The sequence below is a fragment of the Mobula birostris genome, chromosome 14 (assembly GCF_030028105.1).
Source record: "Mobula birostris isolate sMobBir1 chromosome 14, sMobBir1.hap1, whole genome shotgun sequence".
Taxonomy (NCBI): domain Eukaryota; kingdom Metazoa; phylum Chordata; class Chondrichthyes; order Myliobatiformes; family Myliobatidae; genus Mobula; species Mobula birostris.
Window position 1 is genome coordinate 7,080,427 of NC_092383.1, and position 27,048 is coordinate 7,107,474.

General features: G+C 40.5%; 1 protein-coding gene across 7 annotated transcripts in view; it reads left to right on the forward strand.

Moving 5' to 3' along the window:
- Positions 1-27,048, forward strand: part of iqch (IQ motif containing H) — a 190,323-nt gene that overhangs the window by 94,183 nt on the left and 69,092 nt on the right. For all 7 annotated transcript variants that reach the window (XM_072278033.1, XM_072278034.1, XM_072278035.1 and 4 more), the window contains one exon: positions 11,486-11,606. In XM_072278033.1, coding sequence (XP_072134134.1) covers positions 11,486-11,606 — 121 coding nt within the window. The remainder of the gene's footprint in view (positions 1-11,485; positions 11,607-27,048) is intronic.

Genomic DNA, 27,048 nt, shown 5'->3' on the forward strand with positions numbered 1-27,048 from the left:
TCAACCACCAACTTAGGGAAAGGGGCCTCTGAGTGTTTGCATTGGAATTTGATTTCACCACAAATGAACTGATTCAAACTGTAACTAGTTCCAAAGTTTGGCAGTATGAAGTAATACTTAAAACTCAACACTTAAAAGCCACTCAACAGTAGAGAGCGGAGTCATTCAACAGTTAGCCAACTGTAACCATTTAAGATCAACATCTGGAGTTGGATTAAATTGAGGACAAGCTATACAGATTGCATTTAGGTTCCCCTGAAGTGTAGATGACTAATAGCTGATTTGAAGTATTTAAGTTAGGAATTGACTATTGTTCATTTAACTTGGCAAGACCTGTCCCGAACTGTTCTTGAGGATGCGATGAAGAACCACCTTGTTGAATTGCTGCAGTCCTTCATGTTAGGTATTCTGTTAATGTTAACAGGGAATACCAGGATTTAAACTTGGTGGTAATAAAGAACAAAAGACGCAAGAAGTTCTGCTGATACTGGAAATCCAGAGTAACAACACACAAAAAATACTTGAGGAACACAGCAGGACAGACAACATCCATGGGGAAGAATAAGCAGTCGATGTTTTGGGCCAAGACACAAACTGTGCTGATGAAGGACCTTGGCTCGAAACATTACTGTTTATTCCTCTCCGTAGCTGCTGCCTGTTCTGTTGAGTTTCTCCAGCATTTTGTGTGCGTTATGACAGTGTATTTCCAGTTTGGGATTTGATGTAACTTAGAAGGAAAAGCGGGTGCGATGACAGTTTCCTGCCTAGGCCTTCTTGGTAGTTGAAATTGTGCATTTGAGAGTTGCTGTCATTTGGTGCATCAGTCAATCCAGCGGTCTGCTTTTTCCTGGATGGTGTCGAGTTCATGAGTGTTGTTGAAGCTCCATTCAACCTGGCTAACAGAGAGCATCTCATTACACATACTTGTCAATGGTGAAAAGCCATGAGGAGTGTGTCATACCACTCATCATCTGACCCACTCTTATAGCCCCCAGTAATTATGAGGATGGACCAGATTCGTTTCAGATAGAGAAATTGATTGCTAAGGTAACTGTAAATGAACAACCTCCTGTGACAGGGCTGTCCTGAGCTTGACAATATAACATTGTATTTAGAACTTCGCTGTTTAAAACATAGAACATACAATATAGAACAATACAGCACAGTTATGGCTCCACGGCCACAATGTTGTGCCAAACTTTTCACTTACTCTAAAATTAATCTAATCTTTTCCTCACATATAGTCCTTCATTTTCTTTCATCCATATCCTAATCCAAATGTTTCTTAAATTACCCCAAATGTATCTACCTCTACCACCACTTCTGACAGGGCACTCCACACTCTGTGTAAAAAAAACGCTACCCCTGATATCCCCTTTATACTTTCGTGTAAATTATGCCCTCTCACATTATCCACTCCTGTTCATATGGATATTTGGAATTACGTCTTCTTTTATAGAACGGTAGAAGTCTGGGTCACTCTCCGTGTTGTGCCTGGAAGACAATTTAAAAATTTTAAACTGAGATTGATAGCTTTTCATTAGGCAATGGTATTAAGTGATACAGGACCAAGACGGATGGATGATGTTGGGATACAGATCAATCATGTTTAAATTGAATGGTGGAACAGATTCAAAGGACTGAATGGCCCTCTCCTATTCCAAGGCAGTTTGATAGCTGATTTTGTACAAAGGACATTATGGTGTTGTGATTACACTACTTGTGAATAATCTGGAGACCCGGGCTAACAGACCAGATAATGTGAATTCACTCTAGCCAGCACACTTCTGTCAGTTGGCTCCTGTGGAACATAAAAGATAGTCAGCACCTCAGGAGATCAGGGAATAAAAGGGAATGTAAAGGATTTCAGTCTGGGCAGGGATCCAAATAGGTAAATGTATGTCATTTATGCAATGTGCTGCTTTTTTAATTCAGAGAATTTAAAAGAAATAAAGCATTAAAGATCTCATTTAAATTGTATTAAACCTGAGCAATGCTATAATTCCAGTTTCTAGTAACTTAAAATGGTAATTTAAAACTACAGGGTAGAAATTTATGATTGCCACTTTTCTCGCACAAGTGCTTAAAATGTGCATTCTAAATTACTTCCACTTCTAACGTAAACAATTGTGTGACAAAATTGTACAAGAGCGAACGAAACTCTGCGACTGCTCCAACATCTTTACACACCATTATGAAGCAACATCTGTGATGAAGGTTGTAAGTTCCTGCCCAGTGACAGGTGGCGTGGCCTTTGTCCTTTGTAGTGTGTACAACCGGCATTATATCTGACCTGCCTAAAGCACAAAGATACACTCAATGGTCACTTTATTCGGTACCTCCTATACCTAATAAAGTGGCCACTGAGTGTATGTTCGTGGTCTTCTGCTGCTGTAGCCCGTCCACTTCAAGGTTTGATGTGTTGTGTGTTCAGAGATGCTCTTCTGCACACGATTGTTGTAACACATGGTTATTTGAGTTACTGTTGCCTTCCTGCCAGTTTGAACCAGTCTGGCCATTCTCCTCTGACCTCTATTAACAAGGTGTTTTCACCCACAGAGCTGTAAACTCTAAAGACTCTGTTGTACTGGAAAATCCCAGAAGATGAGCAGTTTCTGAGATAGTCAAACCACACCATCTGGCACCAACAATCATTCCACGGTCAAAGACACTTAGATCACATTTCTTCCACATTCTGATGTTTGGTCTGAACAACAACTGAACCTTTTCACCATGTCTGCATGCTTTTATGCATTGAGTTACTGGCACATGATTGGCTGATTAGATATTTGCATTAATGAGCAGGTGGATTGGTGTACCTAATAAAGTGGCCGCTGAGCACAGGTTTGTATAGTTCTTCAATTTGCTGCTGAACTGTTCCTGAATAGCCTCGAAATAAGATGATTAATAATATTTAAAGTGCCTTGAATTATTGGTATATATTTTAATATCCTATTTAATGAAGCAGAAGTAAAGGAAACTGATAAATTTATACAGATTCTAAATTTTTATTTAGGAATGAATCTGCCTTTAAGTAAAATCTCTTAATCTGCAAAACAGTATTAGCCTCAAAACGATCTCACCTCAGTGACAGCAACAGAACACAGAATTGCTGGATGTTCTCTACAGGGTGAGTAGCTTCAGTGGAGAGAGTGAAACAGGCTTTGTACTTCAAATCAACAACCTTTCAGTAGAATTGGCACAAAGTGAGAGAATATGTGTTCATCCAATAGCTCATATCTTTTTTTTTACAACCATAAATACAAGAGATGCTGCAGATGCTGGATATCTAGAGCAACACACACAAAATGCTGGAGGAACTCAGCAGGTCAGGCAGTATCTATGGAGGGAAATAAACTGTCAATGTTTCAGGCCAAGACTCTTCTTCAGAACTGGAAAGAAAGGGGAAGAAACCAGAATAAGAAGGTGTGGGGGAGAAGGGTAGAGTATAAGCTGGCAGGTAATTGGTGAAACCAGGTGAGGGGTCAGATGGGTGTTGGGGGGGGAATGAAGTGGGAAGCTGGGAGATGCTAGGTGGAAGAACATTGAATCTAGTAGGAGAGGACAGTGGAGGAGAGAGGAGGAGGAAGAGGGGAACCAGAATGAGGAATGGAAAAAGAGAGGAGGACTGAGGGGAGAGAAATTAATTGAACTTAGAGAAATCAATGTTCATGCCATCAGGTTAGAATATGTGTTGCTCCTCACCCTGAGTTTGTCCTCATCATAGCAGGAGGTGAGACCCAATGCAAATTGGGGGACCACCTTGTTGAACACCTTTGCTCTTTCCACTACAAAAGGCAGATTCTCATTTCAATTCAAACCATCCCCACCCTCATTCCCATTCTGACATGTTTGTCCATGACCTCCTCTACTGCTGTGAAGAGGATCACCATCAAGGCCACGCTCTTTTCTTGCTGCCACCTTAGGTCCCACACACACCAGGTTCAGAAACATGTATTGCCCTACCAACTTCAGGCTCCTGAACTGGCATAGATAACTTCACTCATCTCAACTCTGAAATGATTCCACATCCTATAGACTCACTTTCAGGGACTCTACAGCTCAAGTTGTCAGTATTATTAATTTTATTTATTTGCACAGTCTGTCTTCTTTTGCACATTGATTGTTTGTCAGTCTGTGTGTATAATTTTTCACTGATTCTATTGCATTTCTTTGTTTTCCTGTGAATGCCTGCAAGAAAATTAATCTCAGGGTAGCATGTGGTGACATATACTGCACGTACTTTGATAATAAATTTACTTTGAACTTTGAATTTATTTAATCAATGCATTCACGTCTCCATCTGCAGAACATCCAAAAATTCTTTTAGAAGCATTGTTGGGAAACAGTGAGCAGATTACCAATCATTCACTTTGTTAATGATTGGAAACAACTCAAGTAAGAGAATGGAAAAGCAAAAAGATGTGTAACTAAGAAAGAAAAGTAATAAAATCTAACAATTATGGTTATATTGGGCTATAATGGCCACTCGTTCATATGAAAACCAACTCACGTATCTCAAATAAAATACACAAAGATTTTTGTTTTAATATTTAAATTTATTGTGCAGTTATCTGCCAGAATCCTCAGGATTTCTTTTACTGGTTTCCAATACTGGGTTTTGAGCTCTGTATTTAAAACCCATCTGTTCCCAGCAAAAGCTTCATTACAGTAACATTTTGAGTTAACAAATTTCACATCACATGCCGGTGACAATAACAACCCTAGTACAACTCCTTATTCTTGAGCAGTCATTGACCAATCTCATTCCATTTCGACAGTACTTGGATATGTAGATGGAGAGTTATAGGCTGCAGGGCTACACCCTTGGCACTAAAGGAGTGTTTGGGCTGGTTAGCTCTTTTATTGACCAAAAAAGACACAATTGATTATAAAGCACATTTTTATGATTCTGGTTTAATTAGAAAGAATTATGACATTAAGTTATCAAGGAAATTAGTAAAACAGTTCACAGTTGTATCATTGGGAAAAGGAAGGTGATAGTTCAGATGGGAATGGGGCCTATAAGGAACAGACAAGATAATTCCACGTACCATCTATCTGATAAATAGGAAAACAAGGATATTTTAATTAAAATTTAGTGTAACAAAACCAAAAAAAAATGATTAAATGCCTGGTCCTGATGGGTTTCATCCACACATTTTAAAAGAATCAATGAGAAAGTGAGGTAGAAGCTTTACTACATACATATATTTAAGATTTATTAGAATCAGGTACAGTACAGTGCCTGTAAAAAGTATTTTCACCCCTATCCTTTAATATGACACACCAAATCATCACTGGTGCAGCCAATTGGTTTCAGAAGTCACATAATTAGTTAGAGATCTGTTTTTGCAGACCTGTGTGCAGTCAAGGTGTTTCAGTTAATTGTAGTAAAAATACACCTGTATCTGGAAGGTCCAACTGCTGCTGAGTCAGTATCCTGGCAAAAACTACACTATGAAGACAAAACAACACTCCAAGCAACTTTGAGAAAAGTTTTTGAAAAGCACAAGTCAGGAGATCGATACAAGAAAATTTCCAAGTCACTGAATATCCCTTGGAGTACAGTTACGTCAGTCATCAAGAAATGGAATGAATATGGCACAGCTGTAAATCTGCCTAGAGTAGGATATCCTCAAAAACTAAGTGGGTCATGCAAGAAGGTGACTAGTGAGGGAGGCCACCAAAAGACCTATGACAAGTCTGGAGGAGTTACAAGCTTCAGTGGCTGAGATGGGAGAGACTGTGCAGACAACAACTGCTGACCAGATACTTCACCAGTCACAGCTTTATGGGAGAGTGACAAAGAGAATGCCACTGTTAAAATAACTCACATGAAATCTCAGCTAGAGTTTGCCAGAAGGCATGTGGGAGACTGAAGTCAGCTGGAATCAAAATTGAGTCTTTTGGCCATCAGACTAAATGCTTTGTTTGATGTAAGCCAAACACCACACATCATCAAAAACGCACCATCCCTGCCGTGAAGCATGGTGGTGACTGCATCATGCTATGGGGATGCTTCACTGCAGCAGGCCCTGGAAGGCTTGTGAAGGTAGAGGGTAGAATGAATGTAATAAGATACAGGGAAATCCTGGAAGAAAACCTGATGCAGTCCGTAAGAGAACTGCGACTTGGGAGAAGATTTGTTTCCCAGCAAGACAAGGACCCCAAACATAAAGCCAAAGCTACACAGGAATGGCTTAAAAACAACAAAGTTAATGTCCTGCAGTGGCCAAGTCAGAGTCCAGACCTCAATCCAATTGAGAGTTTGTGGCTGGACTTGAAAAGGGCTGTTCACTCACGATCCCCGTGCAATCTGACAGAACTTGAGCAGTTTTGTAAAGAAGAATGGGAAAAAATTGCAGTGTCTAGATGTGCAAAGCTGATAGAGACCTATCCACACAGACCCAAGGCCATAATTGCTGCTAAAGATGCATCTTCTAACTAATGACTTGAAGGGGGTGAATACTTATGCAATCAATCATTTTGTGTTTTATATTTGTAATTAATTTAGATCACTTTGTAGAGATTTGTTTTCACTTTGACACGGAGTCTTTTTCTGTTGATCAGTGTCAAAAAAGCCAAATTAAATCCACTGTGATTCAAGTTGTAAAACAATAAAACATGAAAACTTCTGGGGGAGGGGTGCGTAAATACTTTTCATAGACACTGTATATTGCCAGAAGGCTGGAAAATGGTGAATGTAATACCTATACTTAAGAATGAAGAAAAAGCATTTCCAGGCAGCTATAAACCAATCATCTTAACAATGGTGGTAGGAAAACCATAGATCCCCTACTAAAGAGGAGAATTTCTACAATATCTAGAAATGAAAAATATAATAGTAAATATGGATTTCAAAAGAGGAAATTTTGTTTGACCAGGCCCATTAAATTTTGGGAGAGAGTAACAGACAATGCCAATTCAGTTGCTGCAATTCATCTAGATTTTTTGAAATGACTTATAGGATATCTCATAATAGACCAATGAATAACGTCAAAGAATGTGGCAGAATGGATTGCTAGCTGCCTTCAAGACAGAAAACAGAGAGTAGAGACAAAAGGCAGCTAAATGCGATGGAGGAAAGTCAGTAGAGGTTACCACAGGAAGCATGGCAACACTTGTAGACTGCCCTCAGCGGAACATCTTCAGACTGTGTTGGGCAGTGACACAAACAACGCATTTCACTATGTTTTGATGGACATATGACAAATAAAGGTAATCTTTAATTTAGATTCTGAAATCAAAAGTGCAGTTTTTAAATGTAGTACAGCTTTTATATTATCCAGACAACTTTAACACACAAAAGTTAAAGAAGTGAAACTTTTGAACCATCTTTTTCTTTTCATATTGTGTAATAAGTACACAAACACACACCAACATCCACCGCCAGTCTCTCTGCTCCATCTATATTATTGGCCCCACAGCTGCAATTTGTAGATCAGATTCCCTGCACTAACTTGCAATTCCCTTTATGGAATCTACTGCTCCTTCCTCAGTACCGCCGACACTAAGGAGACTTTCACAAAGGTCTGTTGCATTGTGCAGGGACGATCACCATCTCTCTGTGACCTCGGAAAGGAAACACTCTCCCTGAACCACATTCCCAAAGACACTAATCTCACCAGGACTGGGCATCCCAGACACTTGGTCTCATTGTGGTACAGTTCAAGACAGTGACTCTCACTGGGTGACAGATGTGAAGACATTGACTCACTTGGATACAGGTCCCACAGACAGTGATTCTCATGACATATCTCGCTCTCATAGTGCATTTGCTTATGTTAGAATCTATCTGCCACAATTAACACACACAAAATGCTGGACACACAACATTTTATGTGCATTGTTCTGGATTGACAGCATCTGCAGAATCTCTTGTCTTTATAATTTTTTTTATTTAGATACAGTGTGGAATAGTTCCTTCTGGCCTTTTGAACTGCACTGCCCAACAACCCCAATTTAACTGTAATCTAATCACAGGACAATTTACAATGACCAATTAATCTGTGTGGTACTGTGGGAGGAAACCAATGGACTTGGGAAAAATCCACACATTCCATGGGAAAGATACAGTGACAACCCTACAGGGGACACTGGAATTGAACTCCGGACTTCATTGCTCAAACTGTAACAGTCCCATGCTAACTGCAATGCTACCATGGCATCATTCATTTCTTTTTAGAAGGTCTAATAAATTTAATATAGCTGGACAAACTAAAAGCATTATTAGCCCTTTCATACCTGACAATAATGTGGATATATTTCACAGGAAACTGGACATGCAGATAAGGAAGAGAGTGTCCTGCTGATGGTTACAATGGAACAAGTGCACGGGCATGGGCTGGTTAGGCTGAATGGCCTGTTTCTCTACAGCACATACTATATAACCCTATGTAGCAAAAGCACCATTAGATTAAATAACGAAGTACTATTGGTAAGCACTTACTTAGCATGCATTACTTAGTAAGATGTCCCAAAGAAAACAAGCTATGAACATACAGTACTGAGACCAAAAGCTTGGCGGAAAAGGTTGATTTAAAGACCATATTTAAAGGTGGGGAAGAAACTGCAGTGTGAAGAAGTGAGGAATGCAGAGATCTCAGAATGCCAGGCTGTGTTCCAGGTAAGGGAGATGAAGGGCCTGAGAGCAGGGGTTCCCAACCTGGAGTCCATAGGTCCCTTGCTTAATGGTATTGGTCTATGGCATAAAAATGTTAGGAATCCCTGCCTCAGAGAGATCTGAACAAAAGGATGAGAACTTCAAAATGAGGATATGAAGGCATGAAATGATGGGTGAATGGCACTTGGGGCAAGTTAGGATACTAATCGAAGGGAGGTGCAAGGGTCTGTGAAGGGAATTTTCAGGAAAATGGCTCCTTGGGGACTGAAGCTGCTGTTGCCAAAAGTGAGAGGGAGGAATGCACAAATGACCAGGAGAATGGTGAACAAGTGGGAATGATTGTAGTAGTGAGGATGTTTACATTCACAGGCTAGAATCTGCTTTTAATTAGCCTTTAATCTATACACAATTAATCTCCTACCCCTTTATCTAAATTATGACTTCCTGTTCCTAATCCGTTCCCACTCTATGTTTACTTTTTTCCCTCTTATGAAATTTGCTACAGGAGTTTAAAACAGATAATGAAGGTTGAGGCCACAAAAAGATTTAGCTTGAGGTGTTTCTGGCTGTAAACACCAAGGCACTGAGCAGGTCTATGCACAAACAAAGATGCATCAACCATTTTGCACATAGCAACATCCCACAAACTGTTGAAGGAATAATGAGTAGCAAGTTTCCCTGTTTCACATGATAAAGGACAGGGGAAGCACCTCGTACAAGATTCTGGGGTAAACCCACTCTTCAGATTGTTTAATTACATTAAACCGCCAGCATGTCAAATGATTTCCCTGCCCACAATTGAACACATGTACAAAGAGCACTGCCAAAAGCATCAGCCTCCTGTCATCCAGGCCATGTTCTCTTCTCTCTGCTGCCATCAGGAACAAGGTACAAGAAACTCTGGTTCAGAAACAGTTAACCCATCACTGAACTGTTCCCACAACCTATGGACTCACTTTCAAGTACTCTTTGTCTCATGTTCTTGAGATTTATTGTTTATTTATTATTATTTTATCTTTGTATTTATACTGTTTATTGTCTTTTGCATATTGGTTGTTTGTTCATCCTGTTGGGTGCTGTCTTTCAATAATTCTGTTGTGTTTCTTGGATTTTATGTGTATGCCTACAAGAAAATGAATCTCAGGGTTGTATACGGTGACATGTATGTAGTTTGATAATAAATTTACTTTGAACTTTGAAGTGTCTGCAAGAAACTGAGTCTCTTACTTTGAGTTTGATTTAAGATCTACTCCAAGTAGTGTCGTACTCAACAGTTCAAGAACTCAGGCGCCACTGAAATGAAGCATCAGCTAAGATGATACGCTTAAATTCTTTGTGTGAATGAACGTTAAATTACTTCCATTGCCACCATCACACACTCAGCAGGTGCAGTCAATAGAAAACAGCATGCTACAACTGTAATAATAAATTACAAACAAAATCTAAACCGTAGGACACAATTAAAAAGCAGCAGTAATTTTCTTGAGGACTCGGTGGCCAAATCCACCACACGGTATGGTACTGACCAAATCTATACTTTAGTTAACAACTGTACAATATTAGTTATGGCTGTGAAATCTTTGGCTGGGGCTGAAATATTGATTATGATCTCTGTTCCTGATAATGCAAGACAAGATCTTTTGTGATCCAAAGATTTTTCGGAAGTCAAGAATGAGGCATAAAACTTGTTGCTCATGGCTGTTTTGTTAAGTGTTACAAAGTACAAAATGAACAAGAAAGACAAGCCAAAGAAGACAAAGGAAAAAGCTGTCGTGGTCATCTCATACTCAGACTAGAGATAACAATCTATCCAGTGATAACAATGAGATGGTAAAATATCCAGATTCAAGTGGTGTGGCATCTGCTACAGAGAACTAAGATGCTTGTAGAAAAATACAGAAGCAATTGTACCATAATAACTGGTAAATTCATCGAATTACAGTATAGTTCAAAAGTCTCAGGCATGTATTTATAGCTAGAGGGCCTAAGACTTTTGCATAGTACTGTATTTGTCAATGTAGAGCGGAGAGCAAGTTATAAATCTGGTGGAAGCAAAGGATGTTGGGTAGGGTGAGGGTGGAGCGCCACAGGAGGGGCGTGGGACACGTGGCAGAGAAGGAGTGTCGGGGCGATGGGTGGGGCAGGTGCAGACAGACCCAGCCCTGAGACACCAGGCAAGGTCATTTTGATTAAACACAATTGGTTTTTGATGAATACTGAATGTCTCTCTGGTGTTTCCCCTCCCTCCCATCTCCCTTCCCCTTTCCCCAACCATGATTCCCCTCTCCCTGTCTCCTGTCCACTCTCAGTCCACAATAGAGACCTATATCAGAATCAGGTTTATCATCACTCACATATGTCATGAAATTTGTGTTTTTTTGTGGCAGCAGTATAGTACAATACATAAAATTACGACAATACTGTGCAAAAGTCTTGGGCACCCTAGCTATATATATGTGCCTAAGACTTTTGTACAGTACTGTACATGTATATAGGTGTTTACATAAAAATACAAGCAAGCGTAGTAAGGTTAAACCACATGAAAAATATAAGAAGAAAAATAATTCTACACCTCAATCCAACAACTGAAATGCCCTCTTGGTCAAATAGCTATACCCATGAAGGATGACCAGTTATACATGTTTCATGGGAACAAATAATACAGGAACATAGTTGTGGATGGGGGCAGGTGATGTTGGTTGTGTGGGTCTTAATTCAAAAGTAGAAGTTAATTTACTGCAAATAAACAAATAGATTTCATCTTTGCTTCTGTGACTCGTGTGACTGTTGACTCTTCCCATTTTAAAGTTCATATCTTTATACGTAAATGCTAATGTTTATCTTTGATTTGTTGTACAGGAACCCTCTGAGATCAAGATGGCTAAGGAATTGCCTGGAGTTTTGGCAGAGCATGCTCGACCTGTTAATCAGGAAATATTCCCCACATGGGAAAAATTCCTAAAAATGTTCCTCTGTCAAGGTATGATTTTCTTTTGGTGATGTGCTTTGAGAACATAGGAAATCCTACATGGGAAAATTTGTTTATAATGCTCCGCTGTCAAAATATAGTGTTTCTTCTGATGTTATGCTTTTTTTATAACTTTATTTTTATTGTTTTGCCAATAACAGAACAAACAGGATAAAAACAGACAGACAGGGTCATCATGGGTGAAGTAAAATCCGTATCTTATAATAGAAAAAATGAATAGAGAAATGGGTTACATTGCTGTGTCAAGGTTAACCAAACTCTAATGTCCATAATAGACTTTCAAAGTCTCAGGGGACCTTAAGATCCATGACTTTAAAGTACATTCTGCGGGTTCCCTCATAGGAAGAAATAAAACAAAGTTCTTCAAACCAAATAAATGTCCAGTGAAGAAGTCATTTCAGGTTCAAATAAAATGTCCAATTTTCCCAGTACCTTTCAAATTTTTTAGTAGCATGTCCTGGAAGACATAAGGTTATGTAAGATTTTATATAATGCCAAAAATAAATAAGTTATAAAGTAACAGACCTGAATAAGGTCAATGTTGGAGAATGTGTGATATGTTGGCTGATTATTTTCATATTTTCTGGGAGTGTCCAAAGATTTTGTCTTATTGGTTAGATGTGGTAACAGAGATAAGGTCAATATCAGCCCAGAGATTAATTTTGACTTTAACGTTATTTATTTGGGTAATGTACCAAATGGGCTCAAAAAGCATTTGTTACAAGTGCTACTAGCAACCAGTAAGGAGGCAATTACCAGGAAATGGCTAAGCAAAGAGTCTTCTACAGTCCTGGAATGGATAGAAATAGTTAAAGAAATTTATGTTATGGAATGACTGATGATATGCTTTTATTACCTAGGAAATCCTGTTAATATTTTCCAATCAATTTGATTCCCAGAGTGGTTGTAGTGGCAACAGAAACAGGAAAATCAGTTTTCTCACACGTTGCTTAGATTAAAAGGAACTCAATTTTGGTGGTGCTGGTCAGGCAACTGTTCACTTGGGCCCTGCAGTCTATTGCACTCACCTAACCATCTTCATGTTTCATCCAAAAACCATCCTCTTGTTGCATTAGTGATGGAATTTGAACCTGTAGTCTCTGCCATCAAGAAGGATAAAGGCTTTAAGCACATGCAAACACCTTTCATTGTCTCTTGACCTCCATCATGGAGCTCACTTCTCCCTTACACTTTGGGAGTGTCTTTACCAAAAGGATTCAAGCTCTTCAAAAACACATCTCATCACCACCTTCCCAAGGACAAATAGGGATGAGCTATAAATGGGCACCAGGGTAGCATAGTGGTTAGTGCAATGCTATTACAAGTTGGGGCATTCCAGAGTTCGGAGATCAATTCCAATGTTGTGTTATAAGGAGTGCATATTGACACCAACCACAGAGGAAGAAAAAGGGAGGAGGTCCTGAAAACAGAATACAGGGCATGAGGAAGGAAGGTGAGAAGTAGGAACTCAAGGGTAGTAATCTCGGGATTGCTGCCTGTGTTACAGTGAGGTTAGGAATAGAATGAGGTGGCAGATAAATACGTGGCTGAAGAATTGGAGCAGGGGGCAGGGATTCAGATTCCTGGATAATTGGGACCTCTTCTGGGCAGGTGTGACCTGTACAAAAGGGACGGGTTGCACTTGAATCCAAGAGGGACCAATATCCTTGACGACAAGTTTGCCAGAGCTGTTGGGAGTGGCTTAACCTAAGATGGCAGAGGGATGGGAATCAGTATGATAGAGCTGAGGGTGAGCCAGCAGTTTTACAAGTAGATGATGTAATATGTAATATGAATGTAAGGAAAGATAAGCCAATGATTTAGTACAACTGCAGACAGAGCAACGAGTTGAGTTGTACTACAGAGGCAAAATTCATAAGGGCGAAGAATATAGGACTGAAAGTGTTGTAGTTAAATTCACATAGCATTCAGAATAAGTTGAACAAACTCATGGCGCAATTAGAGCTTGTTCAGTATGACGTGGGCATCACTGAGTTGTGGCTGAAAGAAGGTCATAGTTGGGAGTTTAACATCAAAGGATGTACTTTGTATCAAAAAGACAGGCAGAAAGGCAGAGGCGGTGGTGTGGCTCTGTTGGTAAAAGATGGAATTACATCTTTAGAAGGAGGTGACATAGGGTCAAAGAATGTCGAATCTTTGTGGGTGTAGTTAAGAGACGGCAAGGTTAAAAACACCAACATGGAATATGTATATTGTCCTTTAAGTAGTAGACGGGATGTAGGGTTGAGATTGCAAATGGAGCTGGAAAAGACATATAAGTCACAATTGTAATGTGAACTTCATTATGCCAGGGGATTGGGAAAATCAGGTTGGCGTCAGATCGTAAGAGAAGGAATTTGTTGAATGCCTACAAGATGGCTTTTTAGAGCAGCTTATGCTCGAGCCTACTAGGCGAAAGGCTATCTTAGATTGTATATTGTGTAATAACCCAGATCTTAATAGTCAGCTTAAAGTAAAGGAACCCTTAGGAGGCAGTGATCATAATATAATTGAATTCATACTGCAATTTGAGAGGGAGAAGCATAAGTCACATGTATCAGTATCACAATTAAGTAAAGGGAATTACAGAGGTATGAGAGAGAAACTTTCTCAGGTGGATGGGAGGGGGATACTGGCGGGGATGACAGCAGATCAGAAGAGGCTGAAGTTTTATGGGAATAGTTCACAAGGCGTAGGTTCTTCATTCAACCCTGGAACATCTGGACAACAAAGATGCATACATCAAGATGCTCTTTATGAACTACAGCTCAGCATTCAATACAATCATCCTTTCAAAACTAATCAATAAGCTTCAAGACCTTATCCTTAATACTTCATTATGCAAATTGGATCCTCAATTTCCTCACTCGCAGACCCCAGTCAGTTCGGATTGGCAACGCCATCTCCTCCACAATCTCCATCAACACAGGAGCACCTCAAGGCTGTGTGCTTAGCTCCCTGCTCTACTCGCTTTACACTTATGACTGTGTGGCTAAGCACAGCTTCAATGTCATTTTCAAGTTTGCTGATGACACCACTATCACAGGCTGAATTAAAGATGGTGAAGAATCAGTACATAGGAGGGAGATTGAAAATCTGGCTCAGTGGTGCCACAATAATCTTTTGCTCAATGTCAGCAGGACCAAAGAGTTGTTTATTGACTTGAGGAGGAGGAAACCAGATGTCTTTGAGCCATTCCTCATTGGAAGATCAGAGGTAGAGAGAGTTAGCAACTTTAAATTCCTCGTGTCATCAATTCAGGGAATCTGTCTTGGGCCTGGCATGTAAGTGCAATTACGAAGAAAGCACAGCAGTGCATCTGCTTTCTTAGAGGTTTCTGAAGATTTGCCAAACTGCTATAGATATGTGCTGGAGAGCATATTGACTGGCTACATCACAGTCTAGTATTGATACAGCAATGCTCTTGAACAGAAAATAGTGCATATGGCCCAGTCCATCTCAGGTAAAGACCTCCCCACCATCGAGCAGATCTACATGGAGTGTTGTTGCAGGAAAGCAGCATCCATTGTCAGGGACCCCACCACCCAGGTCATGTTCTCTTCTGGCTGCTGCCATCAGGAAGGAACTCACAGGACTGCCATCTCAGGACTCACACCACCAGGTTCAGGAACAGTTGTTACCCTCAACCATCAGGCTCTTGAACCAGAAGGGATAACTTCACTCAACATCACTTGCCCCATCACTGGAATGTTCCCACAACCTATGAACTCATTTTCAAATACTTTTCATCTCATGTCCTCAATATTTATTGCTTATTTGCTATTTCATTCTGTTTATGTTTGTACAGTTTGTTTTCTTTTGCACATTAGTTGAACGCCCAATTGGTACAGTCTTTCTCACTGATTCTATTACGGTTATTCTTCTATTATGGACTTAGTGAGTATGCCCACAAAGAAATGAATGTCAGGGTTGTATATAGTGACTATGTATGTACTTTGATAATAAATTTACTTTGAACTTTGGAAGTGATGGATGCTTGTTCGATTTCACCGTTTGAGAAATTTGGATAGGTGGTGGGAAGATAATGGAGGGCATGGTCTGGGTGCAGAAGGATGGGACTAGGCACTGACTAGATGGACTGAAGTGCCTATTTTTGTGCTGTGGTATTCTATGACCCGAATCCCTTCAATTTACATTGTTCCTTATAAAATGTTGGATTAGAGATATTGCTGCATAAAAGGGGCCAATGTGGATCCATCACATTCAGCCTGGCAACAGAAGTTGGTCACGTGGGGTAATGCCAATCTGCTTTTTGTTGCCAGCAGATCACAGTTCACTTGTTGGTTGTGCACGGCAACCAGTTCTTTCTCACCGGGAAGGCTGGTTTGGGAAGTTGGAAATCTGGAACTGCCCAATTAAGTAGAGTCACTGATTGTCAAGAGCATCCAGTTGACCAATACTTCAACTTTAAAATCTCACCCCATCAAACCCCTTCATGGTTTACCTCTAACTACCTTTGTAATCACTTTCAACACTACAATTGAAAGCAGAGGAAATTTGTCAGGGTGCTGCACAAACTAGAGGGGAAGTCTTATGAAGATAGGTTCAGCAAGCTAGGGCTTTTCTCTTTGAAGCAAAGGAGGTTGAGAGGTGACTTGATAGAGGTATCATCATCATCATCTTCATTATATGCAGACATCTCACCCTGCAAAAACTCATTTCAGGGAGGTCTCAACTGGAAGTCTCAACCTCATAGCCGTCTGTGTCAATGAATTTGTTAATTTTGCAAGACATCAGATTCACAAGTGTTTTGTGAGACAGCTGACTTCTGAATTCTGTCTTAATGTGACACACCATGCTGAATGCCCTTTCTACATCACAATTAGAATTTGGCAGCACCAAAAGCAGCTTCATCAACTGGCAGAGCTCTTTGAATCTCAACTGCCCTGTGTCCACAGATTTTACTCTGGACAGCTTCCCCCAGAACTCATCAACTGGCAAACTTCTGTATTTTGGCACCAGTCCTTCAAAGTTAATTGAGAAATAATCCAGAACTCACCTCAACATGTCTTTTACAGTCATTTAACCCACCATGGGCAAAAAAAAAGTCAGTGTTGCAAACAGTGCAGCGAGCAACACTGTCATTATTTTTGACCCCTATTAGGCAGGGGTACACTTTACTGTAGTCTGGGGTGAAGTACATTTCATATTTCCTTTTTTTGGAACACTCTGCCATGGCGCTGCAGGACACTAAACTGAACTGATGGACAATGAAAGAGAGAGAGAGGTCAACTGTAAAGCCTGCCCACAGAGAAAACTGATCGGTCTACTTCGCACAAAGAGAGACCAATCAGGATGCTCTCTCTGTCACTCTCTCGCTACGTCTGTCACTTGCTCTCTCTGTCTCTCTCCCTGTCTCTCTCTCTTGCTCGCTCGCACGCACTCAAAAAAATCGATTTCCGGGATATTGTATATAATTTGCAGGCATCAGGGAGCCGCTATCAATATGTGGGAGACTCCTGGAACTTCCGGGAGAGATGGGATGTCTGTTTTATGATATAGGTGATCATGGTGACCATGATTGCTTTAGACAAATTTTTCAACAGAAGTGGTTTGCCATTGCTGCTTCTGGGCAGTGTCTTTACAAGACGGGTGACCCTGGCCATTATCAGTATTCGTCAGAGATTGTCTGCTTGGCTTTAATGGTTGCATAACCAGGACTTGTGATATTGCACCTGCTGCTCATACAACCATCCACCACCTGGTCCCATGGCTTCACATGACCTTGAGGGGAGCTAAGCAGGTGCTACATCTTGCCCAAGGATGACCTGCAGACTAGCGGAAGGAAGGGGCACCTTACACCTCCTTTGGTTAGAGACATATCTCCACCCTGCCACCCAAGATAGTGGTGTACAAGATGACAAAAGGCATAGATCAAGTTGACAGCCAAAGAATTTTTCCCAGGGCAGAAATGGGGGGCCTAATTTGCTGCTCCTTATGGCTGCATTCCTTGTAAATGTGCCCAGTGCTTTGCACTTCTCTATTGTGGTCTGCTAGGTTTAGCCTTAAGGTGGATAATCCTGTTAAATCTTTAGGAGTTGTTGCATTTCAACTTGATTTGTCTGTCTTGTAGCATTTGGAAAGATATAGGAAGGAAAGGTCACTGTTTATTTATTTTTCTTAATATTTTTATAAAGTTGATTTACTGAGCAATCAAATCCTTGAATTAAACCCACCACAGAGTTATAAAGCATAGTAAAGCACAGAAGAAGAAAAATTGCATTTGGTGCCCTGTTAATATTGACTTCCTACATCTTCTTTACTTGTGCATTTTAGTTATTGCATTAAAGTCTAGAGATGACTGCCTACAATATTATTTTATGAACACTTAACTTTTGGATCACAGTTGATGCTAGCCTTTAACCTCATGAGGAAAAAGTAATCTGCTTAATCTCTGTAAATGATCAAAACCTCCAGCATCCTTATTTCTACAGGACACCTATACTCTGCACATTAAATGTTTACTTACCCAGTACAAGGCAGGTCATATCCCGTGCATACGTGATCAGAAATAAAAGCAGGAAATCCTGAAAACTCTCAATAAATCAGACAACATCTGTAGAGAGTGGAAGAACAGAAGTTTCAGGATAAAAAATGTAGTGTGTGTGTGTGCTTTTTTGCTTATAGACTGTTTAGCTCAAACTGTTACTACCTCTATAACCTCAAAGTCAAAGTAAATTTATTATCAAAGTACATATACAGTACCGTACAAAGGTCTTAGGTACATATACAGTGCCTATAAAAAGGTATTCAACCACACACCAGCAAGTTTTCATGTTTTACTGTTTTACAACATTGATTCACAGTGGATTAATTTGGTCTTTTGACACTGATCAACAGAAAAGACTCTTTCGTGTCAAAGTGAAAACAAATTTCTACAAATTGTTCTAAATGTATTACAATTATTTAACACAAAATAATTGATTGCATAATTACTCACCTCCTTCAAGTCAGTATTTAGTAGACGCACCTTTGGCAGCAATTACAGCCTTGAGTCTGTGTGGGTAGGTCTCTATCAGCTTTGTACATCTGGACACTGCAATTTTCCCCACTCTTTACAAAACTGCTCAAGTTCTGTCAGATTGCATGGGGATTGTGAGTGAATAGCCCTTTTCAAGTCCAGCCACAAATTCTCAATTGGGTTCAGGCCTGGACTCTGACTTGGCCACTCCAGAAAATTAACTTCATTGTTTTTAAGCCATTCCTGTGTAGCTTTGGCATTACGCTTGGGGTCATTGTCTTGCTGAAACAGCAACCTTCTCCCAAGTTGCAGTTCTCTTGCCAACTGCATCAGGATTTCCCTGTATTTTGCTGCATTCATTTCACCCTGTACGTTCACAAGCCTTCTTGGGCCTGCTGCAGTGAAGCATCCCCAGCATGATGCAGCCACCATGACGCAGCCAGCACCATGCATCATGGTAGGGATGGTGCATTTTTAATTATGTGCAGTGTTACACCAAACATAGCATTTAGTCTGATAGCCGGACAGCTCAATTTTGGTTTCATCAGACCACAGAACTTTCTTCCAGCTGACTTCAGAGTCTCCCGCATGCCTTCTGGCAAACTCAAGCTGAGATTTCTTGTGAGTTTTTTCAATAGTGGCTTTCTCTTTGCCACTCTCCCATAACAGTTGTTGTATGTGTAGTCTCTCCCATCTCAGCTTCTGAAGCTTGTAACTCCTCCAGAGTTGTCATAGATCTCTTGGTGGCCTCCCTCACTAGTCCCCTTCTTGCACGGTCACTAAGTTTTTGAGGACGGCCTGCTCTGGCTGTGCCATATTCTTTCCATTTCTTGATGATTGACTTAACTATACTCCAAGGGATATTAGGTAACTTAGAAATTTTCTTGTATCTTTTTCCTCTTGTGCTTTTCAATAAACTTTTCACAGAATTGCTTGGAATGTTCTTTTAACTTCATGGTGGAGTTTTTACCAGAATACTGACTCACCAGCAGTTGGACCTTCCAGATACAGGGGTATTTTTACTATAATCAATTGAAATGCCTTGACTGCACTCAAATTTATATATATAGCTAGGACACCTTAACTAATTATGTGACTTCTAAAACCAATTGGCTACACCAGTGATGATTTGGTGTGTCTTATTAAAGGAGATGAATACTTATGCAATGAATTGTTTTGTGTCTTATATTTTTGATTGATTTAGATCACTTTATAGAGATCTATTTTCACTTTGACATGAAAGCTTTTTCTGTTGATCAGTGTAAATAAAAAAGCTGAATTAAATCCACTGTGAGTCAATGTTGTAAAACAATAAAACATGAAAGCTTCCAAGGGGGCGTAAGTAATTTTAATAGGCACTGTATATGGCTAGGGTGTTAAAGACTTTTGCACAGTCATGTATTTGTCAATGCGGAGCGGAGAGTGAGTTGTAAATCTGGTGGGAGCAAAGAATGTTGGGAATGGTGAGGGTGGAGTGCTGCGGGAGGAGTGTGGAACAGGTGGCAGAGAAGGAGTACTGGGGTGGGGGTGGTGTGGTTGCAGACACACCCAGCACTGAGACAGCAGCAAGGTCATTTGATTCCAAACAACTGGTTTATTGATCATTTCAGAATGTCTCTCTGGTGCGTCCCCCTTCCCTCCCCTCTTCCTTCCACTCTTCCCAACCATGATTTCCCTCTCCCTGACCCCTTCCCTCTGTCAGTCCACAACAGAGACCCATATCAGAATCAGGTTTATCATCACTCACATATGTCATAAAATTTGTGTTTTTTGCAGCAGTACAGTGCGATACATAAAATTACTACAGTACTGTGTAGTAGAATTTATGAACAACTATACATAAGCAAAGACTGACAAACAACCAATGTCCAATAGAAGACAAATTGTACAAATAAAAAATAACTGCATAATACAGGCATCATGAATTAAAAAGTCCTTGAAAGTGAGTGTGTAGGTTATGGTATCAATTCAGTGTCAAGGTGAGTGAAGTTATCCATGTTGGTTCAAGAGCCTGGTGGTTGTTGACTGTTCCTGAAACTGGTGGTTTAGGACCTAAGTCTCCTGTACCTCCTGCTTGATAGAAGAGGTCATGTGGCACTCCTTGTAAATGTGCTGAATGGTGGGGAGGGGTTTGCCTGAGTAGGCTGTATCCTCCACTTTCTGTCGACTTCTCTGTTCCTGGGCATGGGTGTTTCCATGCCAGGCTGTGATGCAACCAGTCAGATACTCCCCAATGTTCATCTATAGAAGTTGTCAAAGTTTTAGATGACATGCTGAATCCATACATGCTTCTAAGATAGTAGGTGTGTTGCTGTGTCTTCTTTGTGATGGCACTTATCTGCTGGTCTCAGGATAGATCCTCTAATGTGGTAACACCAAGGAATTTCAAGTTTCTGACCCTTTCCACTTCCAGTCCCTAATGAAGACTGGTTTATAGACCTCCAGCTTCTTCCTCCTGTAGTTCATTCAGGAAATCAGACAGCATCTGTGCAGAGTGGAAGAACAGAAGTGTCAGGTTAATAATGTTGTATATGTGTATACTTGCTTTTGGACCATTTGCTTAGCTCAAACTGTTACTGTCCCTGTAACCTACAGTATAAATGCATTTTTCGTCATTTGTGTCTTATCAATTCCTTTTGTAAGGAACAGAAGCAGAAAGTTCTGGAAACTCTCAGTAGGTTAGGTAGCAATTGATTCAAAGATTCAAAGTACATTTATTATCAAAGTAAGTATGCAGTATACAACCCTGAAATTCATCTTCCCCACAGACAGTCACGAAACAAAGGAGAACCATGGAACCAACCCATTCAAATAAAAACATCAAACTTCAAACCCCGCCTCCCCCATGCACAAATGGCAACAAAAAAGATCGAAAACACAGAATAAAAACATAAAAGGCATATTTCAGTACAGTTCAGCTCAGTGTTCATTACCTGCAGGCCACCCCGATTCAAAAATCACCTAATAGTAGTAACAAAAAAAAGGGTGACCAGAATTAGAACTAGAAATAGACACATTGTAAGAAGCGATTGAGAGACTGCCACACACAGACAACTCCATGCCATGTGCTTTGGTCACAGACTCAAGGAGACAACAAAGCACTAGATTGCCCAATCTGCCCAGAGTCACACTGCCAGAATGTAGTTTACAGGCTCTAACAGAAGTAGAACCATATCTGAAATAAAAAGAAGCTGTAAGGAAGTGAAAGGAATTGCTTCACGACCTGTCGAGGACGTCACCTTTGGTAGCATTGTTCGCTGGCACTATCTTCTTTCAATTGATGGAAAGAGAAAAACAGTCAACATTTTAGCTGAAGGGAGAGTATCTTCGTTTTTTTTCCTATAATAGTGCCTGGCCATTGAAGTATTCCAGTGTGGAAGCTGCAGCCAGTAAAGAGTTAAAATGGTGTGCTAACAGAACAGAACACAGACACGTTGTACAGCCTTTCCTGAGTGTGGAAATTCAGCAAGGCAATAATCAAGATGGTAAGCTGACAGAGACGGTGTGCAGACATCATGCACTCACCCAGGCTGACACAGCCCTTGAAAGCCCAACTCTCCTTTGTATGGCCTTTTTGTTCAAGCCTGGGAACCAAAGTCACCAAGCAGATCAAGACAAGGTAAAGATGCAAGTGAAGGATTCTAGGTCAGCACATGCTATTACACAGTTATTCAAATATTTTTGGCTTTTGACACATAGATTTAATTGGTTATTAATACCTGAAGTATGTATTATGATTGGTATTTAAATATCCGACTGTGAGATTCAAAAACGCCCAATGTTTCTATTGGATCAATATCTGTATCCAACTAACGAAGGGTCTCGGCCTGAAACGTCGACTGCACCTCTTCCTAGAGATGCTGCCTGGCCTGCTGCGTTCACCAGCAACTTTTATGTGTGTTATCTGTATCCAACTACTCAATTTCTGTAAAAAAAAAAATGCCATTTCTTTCTTCAAGCTTTAGGACAGTTTGGTGACAGGGGCCAAGCTGTTCTCTTTGTGCAGGAATAAATAAAGTGCGATTGAGGAATGAGTGCAAGTTGCTGAACTCTAGGTAATCGGTGATGACTTTCGCATCAGATTTCCAGCAGCTGTAGTTTTTCTTATTTACATTTTCACTCGGAAGGGATCAAGAAGTCTAGTGCTTTTACAGAAGAACAGCCTTTCAAGCTCAACACTAAGGCTGAAAAGGAATGCCCAATAAATTCACGAATCCACTTCGGCGCAGAACTGGATCTGCGGCTGTGGCCTGCAGCTATCGACACAGTACTGAGCTGAGTGACTCGGTGGCTGTGGCTGTGGCTGCGGCCACTGGCTCCTGGACCAGCTTCACTCGCCTTGATGGTCTGTGGCTATGAACTCACTTTTGGGGACCCTGTGGTTTGATGTTTAATTGTTCACTTTTTGTTGTTTGCGTGATTTGTTCTTTCTTTTCGCACATTTGATGGTCTTGGTGTGTGGGGGCTTTCTTTAATTGGTTCAATGGTGGTTCTTTGTTTTGGGGCTGCCTTCAAGAAGGAATCTCAAGGATGTTTATACATACATTGATAGTAAATGTACTTGGAACTTTGAAATCTCAGATGTTTATTTAGTTTATCTTTATTCAGAGATATAGCATGGTAACAGGCCCTACTGGTGCAACAAACTCCTGCCACCCAAATACACTAATATACAAACCGATACATCTTTAGAATGTGGGAGGAAACTGGAGCACCCAGAGGAAACCCAGACGGTCACAGGGAGAACGTACAGACTCCTCCTAGACACTAGCAGGATTGAACTCGAGTCCCTGGCACTGTAATAGAATTGTGGTAACTACTATGGTTTAGGTAAGCTATCGAAAGTCTGTGGAACCAGTCAAAAATCTACAAGCACCTGCTTTGTCCTTAAGTATGCTGCTAGTTTTGTGGACTGAGATCCTGTAAAAATGGGCTATCTCAACTGTATTGGGCCAAGAGCATGTGAGCTGCAGGACTTTCAAGACACTAAGAGAGGCACATGGATGATAGAAAAATGGAGAGCTATGTGGGAGGGAAGGGTTAGATTGATCTTCAAAGTTCAAAGCAAATTTTTTTATCAGAGTACATATATGTTACCACATACAACCCTGAGATTCATTTTCCAAAGGACGTACTCAGCAAATCTATAGAATAGTAAGTATAACATGAGCAATAAAAGATCAAGTAGAGTGCAGAAGACAACAAGCTGAGCAAACGCAAATATAAATAAATAGCAATAAGTGAAGAGAACATGAAAAAACAAGATAAAGAGTCCTTAAAATGAGATCATTGGTTGTGGGAACATCTCAATAGATGGGCAAGTGAGCGTAGTTGTCCCCTTTTGTTCAAGAGCCTGGTGGTTGAGGGGTAGTAACCGTTCTTGAATGTGGTGGTGTGAGCTTAGAATAGGTTAAAAAGTCGGCACAACATCATGGGCCGAAGGGCTTGTACTGCGCTGTGATGTTCTATGTTCTATTTGCACGACAGAGTATGATGAGAGGCAGGAGGAACACACAGGTGCTGCTGATGGAGCAGTGCCAAAGGAAAGGCCACATAAATAAACCATTTGAACCCTCAATTACATTACAAGCTCATAATCACTCCCAGGTATCCACTATTCCATACATGGACCATCTGGAGTCCATTGATTCGATTACAGGCCTGATCTCCTTTGCCAGGTATCTATTATTCTCTGCGTAAATGATGAAAAGGAACTTGACAACACCATTTTAGCATAAAACAGAGCCTTGTCCGATTTTTGAAATATCGGAGGAAGAGATCTGGAGAGAGGCCATAAAAATTCAAATCTAAAGTGTTTGCTCATCATTATTAGAAATGTTTTCTGTCTGTTGCGTTGTGTTCTCGCAGCTGCAATATTTTTCATGTTTAGAAACTCTTTAATTCAGCTTGGAGCAAGTATACCGGAACGTGAATTGTGGATGTGTTTGCTTGGCTGCTTTTCATTTTATTTGTAAATGATAACACGCAGAGATGAAAACCACATTAAAAACTGGTAATCTATTCTCCAGTGCAGATTTGTTGCATCTTTTCTGTGATGGATATTGAATTTCATCAGAATTTGATCTCAGTTAGCAACACAATTCTAATGTCATGCAATTTCTTCTCGGAATAATGCTCCTGAGAGCCTGTTAACAATTATTAAAATGGCAATATTACAGCTTAAAATTTAAGAAAATACGTTATATTATTAACAGCAATATTTAAATGTTTTCTCTAGTGTTATATAAAGTTAAGTACACAATATCATTCAGATTCTGTTGGTAATCAAGCAAAATTCTGCTCTTGTGATTTGGGTAAATTGAGTTCTCTCACTTGGATCTGGATTATCATACAGCATTGATGTGGGTGAACCTTGTGGGCTTGTTCTTGTCCTGAGCCTTTTTGGAGGTGCAGGTTCAGTAGCCCATACTGTGCTGTGACTGCCCGTACCAGTAGGTGTGTCCAGTAGCACCAGTGCAAAAGCAGAGTTCCATCAGGAAGGAGGTACAGGAGCCTTACTCCACACTACCAAGATCAAGGGCAGTTACTACCCTACAACCATCAGGCTCCTGAACCGGAGTGGATAGCTTCATTCACCTCAACACTGAACTGATTCCACACGCTACAGACTCACTTTCCCAGACCTTATAACTGGTGTTCTCTGTTTTATTTATTTACTTCTTTATTTTTTTTACAGTTGCGTAGTTTGTTTTCTTTTGCACATTGGTTACTTGTCAGACTTTGTATGTAGCTTTTCATTGATTTTATTGTGTTTCTTTGTTCAACTGTGAATGCCTGCAAGAAAATGAATCTTAGGGTAGAATATGATGACATATACGTACTTCCATAATAAATTTACTTTGAACTTTGAACCCACAAATGTTCATCCTGATCACAATCATGGCAACCATGTAACTTGTGCTGGAAAGTGTGCACGTATTATGTGGCATCAGAGGGAAACTTACAACAGCAATGGAATCATGCCAGTCAGTGTGCTGACCAAGATGCTCATCCAAGCCGGTCCTATTCTACAATCCAAAGGATTGTAAGGGATAAAATTGGTCCTCTTGAAGATCAGAGTGGTCGGCTTTGTGCGGAACCAAAGGAAATGGGGAAGATCTTAAATAGGTTTTTTGCGTCTGTATTTACTAAGGAAGCTGGCATGAAATCTATGGAATTGAGGGAATCAAGTAGTGAGACCATGGAAACTGTACAGATTGAAAAGGAGGAGGTGCTTGCTGTCTTGAGGAAAATTAAAGTAAATGAATCCCCGGGACCTGACAGAGTGTTCCCTCGGACCTTGAAGGAGACTAGTGTTGAAATTGCGGGGGCCCTGGCAGAAATATTTAAAATGTCGCTGTCTACTTGTGAAGTGCCAGAGGATTGGAGAGTGGCTCATGTTGTTCCGTTGTTTAAAAAAGGATTGAAAAGTAATCTGGGAAATTATAGGCCAGTGAGTTTAACGTCAGTAGTAGGTAAGTTATTGGAGAGAGTACTAAGAGACAGAATCTACAAGCATTTAGATAGACAGGGGCTTATTAGGGAGAGTCAACATGGCTTTGTGCGTGGTAGGTCATGTTTGACCAATCTGTTGGAGTTTTTCGAGGAGGTTACCAGGAAAGTGGATGAAGGGAAGGCAGTGGATATTGTCTACATGGACTTCAGTAAGGCCTTTGACAAGGTCCCGCATGGGAGGTTAGTTAGGAAAATTCAGTCGCTAGGTATACATGGAGAGGTGGTAAATTGGATTAGACATTGGCTCGATGGAGGAAGCCAGAGAGTGGTGGTAGAGAATTGCTTCTCTGAGTGGAGGCCTGTGACTAGTGGTGTGCCACAGGGATCAGTGCTGGGTCCATTGTTATTTGTCATCTATATCAATGATCTGGATGATAATGTGGTAAATTGGATCAGCAAGTTTGCTGATGATACAAAGATTGGAGGTGTAGTAGACAGTGAGCAAGGTTTTCAGAGCCTGCAGAGGGACTTGGACCAGCTGGAAAAATGGGCTGAAAAATGGCAGATGGAGTTTAATACTGACAAGTGTGAGGTATTGCACGTTGGAAGGACAAACCAACGTAGAACATACAGGGTTAACGGTAAGGCACTGAGGAGTGCAGTGGAATAGAGGGATCTGGGAATACAGATACAAAATTCCCTAAAAGTGTCGTCACAGGTAGATAGGGTCGTAAAGAGAGCTTTTGGTATATTGGCTTTTATTAATTGAAGTACTGAGTATAAGAGCTGGAATGTTATGATGAGGTTGTATAAGGCATTGGTGAGGCCGAATCTGGAGTATTGTGTTCAGTTTTGGTCACCAAATTACAGGAAGGATATAAGTAAGGTTGAAAGAGTGCAGAGAAGGTTTACAAGGATGTTGCCGGGACTTGAGAAACTTAGTTACAGAGAAAGGTTGAATAGGTTAGGACTTTATTCCCTGGAGCATAGAAGAAT